General features: G+C 39.8%; 1 protein-coding gene across 2 annotated transcripts; it reads left to right on the top strand.

Annotated features, from left to right (window-relative positions):
- The first annotated feature begins 261 nt into the window (after window positions 1–261).
- Window positions 262–4,982, top strand: ccr7 (chemokine (C-C motif) receptor 7). Of its 2 annotated transcripts, XM_077524685.1 has the most exons (3): window positions 262–386; window positions 1,148–1,197; window positions 2,998–4,982. In XM_077524685.1, the coding sequence occupies exons 1-3, from the start codon at window positions 371–373 to the stop codon at window positions 4,057–4,059; spliced, it is 1,128 nt and encodes a 375-aa protein (XP_077380811.1). In that variant the 5' UTR covers window positions 262–370; the 3' UTR covers window positions 4,060–4,982. The 2 variants fall into 2 exon arrangements, with proteins under 2 accessions (XP_077380811.1, XP_077380809.1); XM_077524683.1 differs by lacking the exon at window positions 262–386 and having other exon boundaries at window positions 1,099–1,197.
- The last annotated feature ends 4,972 nt before the right edge of the window (window positions 4,983–9,954 follow it).

The following is a 9,954-nucleotide window of genomic DNA, read 5'->3' as shown; positions in this document are numbered from 1 at the left end:
TAAAAGAAAGATAGCAATTATTCTCATTCAATCTTGCTCTTGTTTATCACATTTAATGGCTACTTGTGTTGCTTGAACTGGACACTGTTTTTTTGTTTTTGTTTTTTTTTTGTTTTTTGTTTTTTTTTCCCTAAACACAACTGGATAATATCTAGCAGTGATAAGTAACACTAAATTGTATAGCTATCCTTTATAATATACATATTTTCCCAGCTATTTTAAGGCTGATGAGAAGGTTTCAGTTATTTTAATTTCACTAGTTTCGGTAGTTCTTTTTTTTTTCTTTTTTTTTCTTTACCCAAAGGAAACCACACGGCGTGAGCAAAAAGCTCTTCTTGTTTAGTAGCTTAACCAACTGCTTCCCATCAACATGACTTTTGTCAGCTGTAAGTAAACCAGCAATTTCTTTGGTAGAATATTACAATGTTTTATATGGTATATGTTGTTGTGAATTTTCATCATATAAGTAAAAGGAGCATGTTGAGAAAATGTGACTATATTAATAATATTTGGCAACATTTTTGCCTTGTAATATTGTATCATGGACAACCCAGATCCTAACTAGTCATTTATAGATAATGCCAGGTTTCAGTATTAAGTGTTAGACTGCAAACTTCTCTGAGTGACTGTTCCAATGACAAATTCCCATGCAGTTCATTGTTGCATTGTAAAACGTTTGTAAAATGTATTTGTAAGCCTGTCCTAAATGGTAATGCAACCTTTTTCTCTGACTAATTTAAAATTTCTTCAGTAGCATGTTTCCCCAAAAAGGGATTGTGTTCATCAGTTATAATAATATAAAATGGAAATATACCGAACTTGATTTGGAGGCACGATATTCTAAACGCCTTTGTAACTTAGATGAGGATCACTTCAACTTTAATAAATGGGTAATAAACTTTCAATTACAGTATATTATGCTCAGGAATACACACGGACGACATTACATGAAAGGCCGACAGGAAACATTATGGCAAGTGGAGCTTGAAACTCGTGAAATAAATTAAATTTGAACATTATAAGAATCCTTAAAGTACAGAGAGTAGACAAGAGTTGACTGAACCTTGCATGACAAAATAAGATAACAAGGAATCTCTTTTGTTCATGAATGAAGTTGATGGTAAATATATATACTTTCTGTCTTCAGATGTTCAGAGGTTTCTGCCCGTTTTCCTCATATGGTCAATTATTTTTAAGGTAAGAATCCCATTTAAAAAAAAAAAAGCGTCTCAGATCTTTCTGCAGGGCGTTGGCATGCTTTTTCCGTGTCTGCATGGGTTTTCATTGTATGGGTGACTTCCTTCAACATTCAGTAAACATGCAAGATAAGTTAATTGTAGACTTTAAATTGCCGTAGGTGTGAATGAGGCTGTCAATGATTTGTGTCTACAGTATCGCAATATCAGTTTGACTGGCTTGACTTGACCTGTCCAGGCTGTGTTGTTCCTACGTGTACAAGAGATGTTCTGTTCTTCTAGTACACAGTTAATCTGTAATGATTACTGTCATTAAACCACAATGTAAGACAATAACACAAAAATATTGTGTGGTTCCTCAGGACAATACAAAATGAAGGAACTACCATTTTTAAGGCTAATGTGGTGGGGCAATTCTATCTGCTCAAAGAGGAAATGAAAGGAAACTAAATTCTTTGGACAACATGGGAAAAACGTCCATCTGTCCATCCATCCATCCATCCATCCTAGCCAAGATGGATGGATGGATGATTCATTTTTCCAGGAATTAGTTGCCATTTGCACTATAAATGTTTATATACAATACATAATCAATTGAAGAACAGTGAATTTTCAGTAGAGTGATGCTTTTTTATAAGATTAAAAATGCAAATGTATTGTACTAAAATTAATACAACTCAACATTTTCAGTAGAAAAAATCCAATTGATTGTACTTAAGTGCCGTATGTTTGGTTGCAAATGATTTCATGCAAGCACGTCCGCCTCCCAGTTCTGAGGACTTGGGTTCGAGTCCAGGCTCCAGTTCTCCCCGTGGCTGCGTGGGTCTTCTCCGGGTACTCCGGTCTCCCCACATTCCAAAGACATGCATGGCAGGTTAATTGGACGCTCCGAATTGTCCCTAAGTGTGCTTGTGAGTGTGAGTGGTTGTTCATCTCTGTGTGTCCTGCGATTGGCTGGCAACCAGTTCAGGGTGTACCCCGCCTACTACCCATAGCCAGCTGAAATAGGCTCCAGCACCCCACGTGACCCTTGTGAGGAGCAAGTGGTTCAGAAAATGGATGGATGGATGGATGATTTCATACATTCCCGCGTACCATCTGTGGTCCGTGTACCACACTTAAAGGATTATTGCTTCTTTTTTTTTTTTTTTTTTTTTTTTTTTTTGTGTGTGTATGTGTGCGTGCGTGCGTGCGTTTGCATGTGTGCGTTTGCGTGCGTGCGTGTGCGTGCGTGCAAATACGTATAAATTTATACTCATTCATTCACCTAAAACCTTATAAATATCCCATTACCCTTCGCCTTAACCAGGTACTTCAGAATCTTGCCAGAGTCGTGAGGTTTAAATGGTCAGGAGACCAGAGAAAAGGTCAGAAAAAAAAAGAAATAAAGAGAAAAGAAAGGTAAATCAAAGTGAAATCCAGCACCGACCAAACACTTCCTGCCTTCCCCATGATTACAAAATCAAAGTCTTACGCCAACCCCGGAAGCCTCTAAATTCCAGCAAATTTAGCGAGATCTCAAGAGCCCAGAGGAAAAACTAAAGAGAGGAAGGAGGGAAGGATCGATAAGGCAGAGTGAGATCCATAGAAGCCAGTACATCCAATCCATCAAAGTGAAGTCCAGCACCAACAAGACCCCTCCTGCGTGGTTACAAAACCAGAGTCTTATGCCAACCCCAGAAACCTCATATTAAATGATTATTGCTAATTAATATAACTATGGTTTTTCTCTCTATTATGAAAATGTGCCTCAATAAAATTATATAACTTTTTTTAATCATTGAATCTGTTTTGATTGCAGCCTTGTTCATGTCAACAAGAAGATAATGAGACCGACTACCCGGATTACAGTCCCTATACCTTTGATTATGGTGGCATTCCTAAGCCGTGTGACAAAGTGTACAACCGCCAGTTTCGCCTCTGGTTCATGCCAACCTTCTACTCCATCATCAGCTTCACAGGACTGAGCGGCAACCTGTTGGTCATCCTCACGTTCATCTACTTTAACCGCCTGAAGACCATGACAGACGTGTACCTGCTCAACTTGTCATTTGCCGATTTCCTCTTTGCGTTGTCGCTGCCCTTTTGGGCGGCCAGTTCCACGGCCAACTGGATGCTGGGCATAGCTATATGCAAGATCATGCACACCGTTTACAAGGTCACCTCCTATAGCAGTATGTTCCTTCTGTGTTTAATCAGTGTGGACAGGTACTTTGCCATAGCCAAGGCTGTTTCTGCTCACCGCCTCCGCTCCCAAGCCGTGTTCTTCAGCAAAGTGTCGTCAGTTATTGTCTGGGCACTCGCTCTGATTGTCTCCATACCAGACATGAAATACACCACAGTCATTAACCACAGCTGTACACCTTTCTCCAGTACTTCTGACCCACTTCATGTAAGCATTCAGACAAGCCAGATTGTTGTCGCGTTTTCTCTTCCCCTCTTGGTCATGAGCTGCTGTTACAGTAAAATTATCCTGACCCTTTGTCAGGCTCGAAACTTTGAGCGGAATAAGGCTATTAAGGTGATTCTTGTCGTGGTGGTTGTCTTTGTGGTCTGTCAGCTTCCTTACAACGTGGTCTTGTTTTGGTACACACTTGTCGTCGCAAACGGAGGCACTACAGACTGCTCGTATGAAAACAACCTCATGTATGCCATGGACGTCACTCGGTGTGTCGCCTTCCTAAGGTGCTGCCTCAACCCTTTTGTGTATGCCTTTATCGGTGTTAAGTTTCGCCATGACCTTCTGAGGCTACTCAAGAAATTGGGTTGCATGAGCCAGGAGATGTTCTTCAAGTATACCTGTAGTCGGAGGAGAAGCCCTCCTGCCTTAGACACCGACACCACCACCACATTCTCACCCTAAGACAGCACAGTGACAAGTCACTCCCACGCAGCTCCAGTAAGAATTAAGTCTGACATATTTACAGAATGTCTTCGATCTAAAATGGAGCTCTGTTACCACGGCGGTGATGTAAACTGAATTTGTACATTGGTGACATGCCATTCACGCAGCAGAAAACTCAGAATTACAGTATAAAAAAAAGATATTGTTATAAAAAAGTTTTCTCTTTCTGTTTTATCTCAATTTGATGTCTCTCGATAAGGCTTTATTGCATACTCTTTAATCAATGTGATTTTTAAAAACTAGAAATGTATATCCAACTGTACAATATATGTAACTAAAATGTGCTTCAGAGGAATTAAACGTATGTATTCAACTGGATTTTATATCAAATTGAATTTCTAGTCAATTTGGTGATTGGTGGCTCTGTTATTACTAATGCTAAATGCTATATCTTCCTTGACAGTTTAATAGTGCTAAACAATCAATGCACTCACCATTCTGCAAGCTTTTTTGCTCGGTCCCAGTGTTGTGGCAATGTAGCTACTCCCCGAGAAATATGTATACCCAGAGAACTTGAGCTGACGTGGCTGTTCTGATTTTGGTGCGTCAAATAAATTAGAACATGGTTCCACATACTCCCAGGAATGTACTCATGTACTAGTCATCATTGCTTGTTTGGCATATTGAATAAGTATTTCTAAGGATGTTTGAGATGTCCTGTTGGATGAGTTGTCATTGAATGTGCCTCGAGTCAACTGCCAAACTCAAGTGAATACAGTATTTAGTTGCTTTCTTTTAATTCTCCACACAGCTATCAATCCTTGAATGCAAGATTTTTTTTTCTTTCTAAACCTCGTTTATAAAACTGAAACTAAAAAAATACAAAAGTGTGTTTTAAGTGCCTTTAATAAATTAAAACAAATGTGTTGAAGAAAAACTCATCTGGCGTTTGGTTTGACAGTTGGTCAGAATACGGAAGTAGCTGTAGTTCCGGTAAGACGCAAATGTGAAGGCACCGGTAAATAGGAAGGAACTTATCAGTTACATTCCGTTTTATTTTTTGTTTAGCATATGAATCTCTACGAAAACTGTCTGATTGAAATAGACATAGGCCAAACAATTTGCTTGCTGACTTGAAAAATCCAGACACGGGGGCGGGACCTGCGTAACCACACAAGGCTAGTAGTGCAAGCAAAAATGAAAGAAAACTAAATCTAACTCACACAAGAAAAGATAAATAATTAGCATAGAAAATAAGAACACACGTTGACAGTAAGAACACTTGAGGAACATGTCACTGATGAGCAAGATGAGAAATTGATCTGGTGCTTTCTTGCTCCAGTTGAACCTTAAATACACCAGCTATCCAAATCAGAACAGGTGAGGCGCTGGAGACACCGCCCACCAAGGAACACTATGGAGACTGGAAAAACACAAGTAAATAAATGGGACAAATACAGGAACATAATAGCAATAGAGGGAAGGATTACAAGTTATTCACACGCTAATGACACAACATTACTAATGACTGAGGGTTCACCAGGAGAGTTTGATCTGACTTCAAGGAACTGAAATAAAACCTGCAAACCTCCCTGTCAACACACCCATGTGGTGTCCATATGGGTTGGATATGGGCTGGTGAATGGGTCCCATCTGGGCAGCCCAGCTGGGTCCCAGTTAATTTTGGCAAGGGATTTCATGGTGGCCCCATGTGGGCAAGCCCAAATGGGCTCAAGTTGGGCCTCATATGGGCTCTAGCTAAAATCTAAATTAGTGTAAAGGCGGGCCTCATATGGGCCCTAACTAAAACCAATGTGGGTTTGGAATGGGCTGTTGAATGGGCCCCATCTGGGCTACCCAGCTGGGTCCCAGTTAAAAGCTGACTTCTAAGAAGTGATTGCTATGACAAGGGTTTGGACCAGGGTAACATGGAACCACAGTCCAACACCCTAACCACTGAGCTAAACAGCCACATGATGTGACTAGTTTTAAAACACATCATGTATACATATTTTAACTAGTTTGGGTGACGTAAAAAGGACTTCCAATGCACAAATTCCCTTTGTTCGAATGTCAGTGTTTCCCGTGACAAGCGTGGAGAAAGAAAAGGGCGCCAAAGCGTCTCTAAAACTGAGAAGTGCTGGTGTAAATGTGGAGCTTAATTACATCTCTCATCTACAACTCTGTAAAATAACACCTAGTTTGGGCACCATTTACCTCTGAAAATATAAAAATAAATTATGTTAAAGACAAAGTTGATGTTCCAACACTTCCAGCAAGTATCGATGACATGAAAGATCAAATAACAGCTGCAATCAACAATACAATGGTGGACTGCGACATCCTGAGTTTCGGGAGGGATTCTCATATCAGCTTGATGTTGTCTGTGCTGCCGGTGGTGGCTACATTGAGCACTTGTAAAACATGAACTATAGACTTGAAGGTACCATATGTACAACACGTGTCAAACATGGTTTTCTATTTTTAATTTTTTAAATATCGCGTAATGATTTTAGTGTATTCTTTGTGAATCACCTTGTATTTTTAACTAGGGGTGTCAGGCGATTAAAATTTTTAATCGTAATTAATCATATGACTTCGTACTCTTGTTAATCTAAAAAGAAAAATGTTAAACTAATAGAAATATGGCTGTATCTTTTAGTCATTGATACAGTAATCTCATAATAATTCATAAAATTGAGTTGAAATTAATAAGATGTACTGTACTGCAAAAAAACGAGTTTGATATTGATTTGTGTTGAGGTCATTTCCCTGCCACTAGATGGCATAATTGCATTTGTAAGATGTTGGTGACGTGTAAGTGCATTTTTCTTATCATATTAAGAGCCATCTAATATTTAACATGAAGTATCTTGTGAAATTCTGCACCTTTTCAAAATTGAAAAGTACAGCTTGACTCCAGTCTCCACAAATATATACATTACTATTAAATTTATTACTGCTAAATTTAGATGTAGACGTGTCTGCTGCGTTGTGACTGGAATTCCCCTAGTACAGGCTGTCCAATTAAAGGGCGGTCATTAATCGCGCGGTAAAAAAATAAGGAACTTTAAATTAACTCCAAATTAATGCACAAATTTTGACACCCCTACTTTAAACCAAATTTTACTTTGCAGATGGGCTCAAGTTGGGCCTCATATGGCTGCTAGCTAAAACCCACGTGGGCAACCCAGTTATCTCCCATCTGAGGTCCACTGGGCTGATTATGGTATTCCTGATTGTACACATAAGCGCTCCTTTCACACTCATGCGAATCATGCCACACAGTTGTTTTCTTACAAGCTTTAATAACAAGGAGACAAATAATAGATACATTACTTTTTATTATTATTAAACTCCAAAGAACAACAAATGGTCAGTGTTCAATCACTGTCAAAAACAATTATTCATTTTCCAACTCAAAATGAACCTTGAGCCTGAAGTCCTTGTTGAGGGAAGCAAAGCAGGTTCAACAAACTGTGAGATTAACCCCGAACAACGAGTTCACATACGCTCCGACAGCAAACTGCCGAACAGATTGCGTCACGGTGCGCCGGTGTTATTTGCGCGTATGTAAATTAGGTCATTTGCATACATTTGACGCAAAATATGCCCACCCCAATGCAAATGAGATTCATTGATATGCAGCGTCTAATTCACTAACGCCAGCGCAAATAGCAACACCTCGTTTGCGTGACGCAAATAACGTTTTTGGAAAGCATGTATTAACCTGACGCACCTCGATCTCCGGCAGTGCTTGCCATTTGCAGCACAACATGCGCGGCTGATCATGCAGAGAGGAGAGAAAGAGAGAGAGAGGGGGGGGGGGGGGGGGATATTTCCGTGTTGGTTTAGGACATAACGTAACCCGGGCTGATCGGCAATGGCGGGGAGGCATTTTACGATCATTCTTATGTGCCAGATGCATACTGTTCGCCCACGCCAACCTCTGAAAATATATTTTTAAAACACGATCGCACCAATAATTTGTACTTCATGAATGAATGACGCCGTTGTCGTCCTCTCTGCTCTGTACAGCTTAATGGCGCTATAAACGCTTACTCTCGGTCCAACCTCGCTTTCTGATAATGTAATCTTTCTCTCAACTGTTACTATAACAACCATGTTCTTGGCGCAAATCCATTGCCATGTGTGGTAAATCAGGTGCAAATTTGCTCCAAGCTGTCAGTTTTGTGGCCGTGTTTGCGCCGGTATATGATTAGAGCAATACAGTATCCTTTGTGAATTGGTGGGTAACTGGGCGCAGACTGCGGGTGCAGTTGTGGTGCAAATATTTCGTGCTATTACCGGACGCAGCACATTCTTAGTGAATATGCCCCTCTGCGTTTTCGGTTACAGTCCAGCTGATTCCAGTGAGTTATATCAACGTTGAGTAGTCGCATCCGGACTTACTCCCAGATTTAAAAGACTGCCTCAATGGAGCCCCAATTTGTCGAGTCACCATGGTAACGGGGAAGCCGAGCGCGGCGCCGCCCTCTGCTTCCGCGTTGCTTTTTTATATATTTGCCCCTCTCAACCAAAATCTTAATGCGATCATATGTCGAATTTGAACATGTCTTTAGTAAAAAAAAAAAAAAGAAAAAAAAAAAAAGTGCAACACCGCAGCGGCTCCCCCTACAGGAAGGCGGCGTGGGAGAACAATTCTGATCAGGTCAATGCGTAAATTTAAATGTATAGTCCTTTGCAATTGCAATATTACAGGGGAAACCTGTTGTATGATAGCTCATTTATTCATTTCATTTAGATCCAGTGAGGGAGAAGCGCACTTCATTTAATATGAAATATGAAACACTTTGATGAAATATGAAAACATTATTCAAACGGGTATAAGAAAAGAAAAAGGAGCGCAATACTGCATGCTCCGATGTGAGCACATATGACTACATCTGGTAATGTTGCAAATGTAAGGGCGAATTAAGTTGTGTATGTAGATGATGGCTGCGATTGGTTGGCAACCAGTCCAGGGTGTCCCCCGCCTACTGCCCAGAGCCAGCTGAGATAGGCGCCAGCAGCCCCCGCGACCCTTGTGAGGAATAAGCGGTCAAGAAAATGGATGGATGAATGTAGATGATGGACTGTGATGTGACATGCGGTAGACCGCCTAATAAGGTAAGTGCGGAAATTATGAGGTGCTGTCTGGGCCATAATTCATGCTCATATGAGCATGTTTCACTGTACTATGAAACATGCTCATATGAGCATGTTTCACATGTATGTGTGGATGCATTTCAGTACTGTTTATAAGAGCAATTCAGTTGTGTTTTTGAGAGTATTTTACTTGTATTTATGAACGGATTTCACTAGAGTGTGTTACCAAAAACATTTCAGTACTGTTTATAAGAGCAATTCAGTTATGTTTATGAGAGTATTTCACCTGTGTGAATGAGAGAATTTCAGTACTGTTTATACAAGCAATTCAGTTGTGTTTATGAGAGTGTTTTACTTGTTTATGAACAAATTTCACTAGAGTGTGTGACCAAAAACATTTCAGTCCTGTTTATAAGAGCAATTCAGTTATGTTTATGAGGGTATTTCACCTGTGTGAATGAGAGAATTTCAGTACTGTTTATACAAGCAATTCAGTTGTGTTTATGAGAGTGTTTTACTTGTTTATGAACAAATTTCACTAGAGTGTGTGACCAAAAACATTTCAGTCCTGTTTATAAGAGCAATTCAGTTATGTTTATGAGGGTATTTCACCTGTGTGAATGAGAGAATTTCAGTACTGTTTATAAGAGCAATTCAGTTGTGTTTATGAGAGTGTTTTATTTTTATATATGAATGAATTTCACTAGTGTGTATGAGAGTATCTCAGTGGTGTTTATGAGACTATTTCACCTGTGCGTATGAGAGAATTTCAGTGGTGTTTATGAGCGTATTTCACTAGTATGT

This window comes from Festucalex cinctus, chromosome 6, assembly GCF_051991245.1.
Source record: "Festucalex cinctus isolate MCC-2025b chromosome 6, RoL_Fcin_1.0, whole genome shotgun sequence".
NCBI lineage: Eukaryota > Metazoa > Chordata > Actinopteri > Syngnathiformes > Syngnathidae > Festucalex > Festucalex cinctus.
This window is presented reverse-complemented; position numbering and strand designations above follow the sequence as displayed.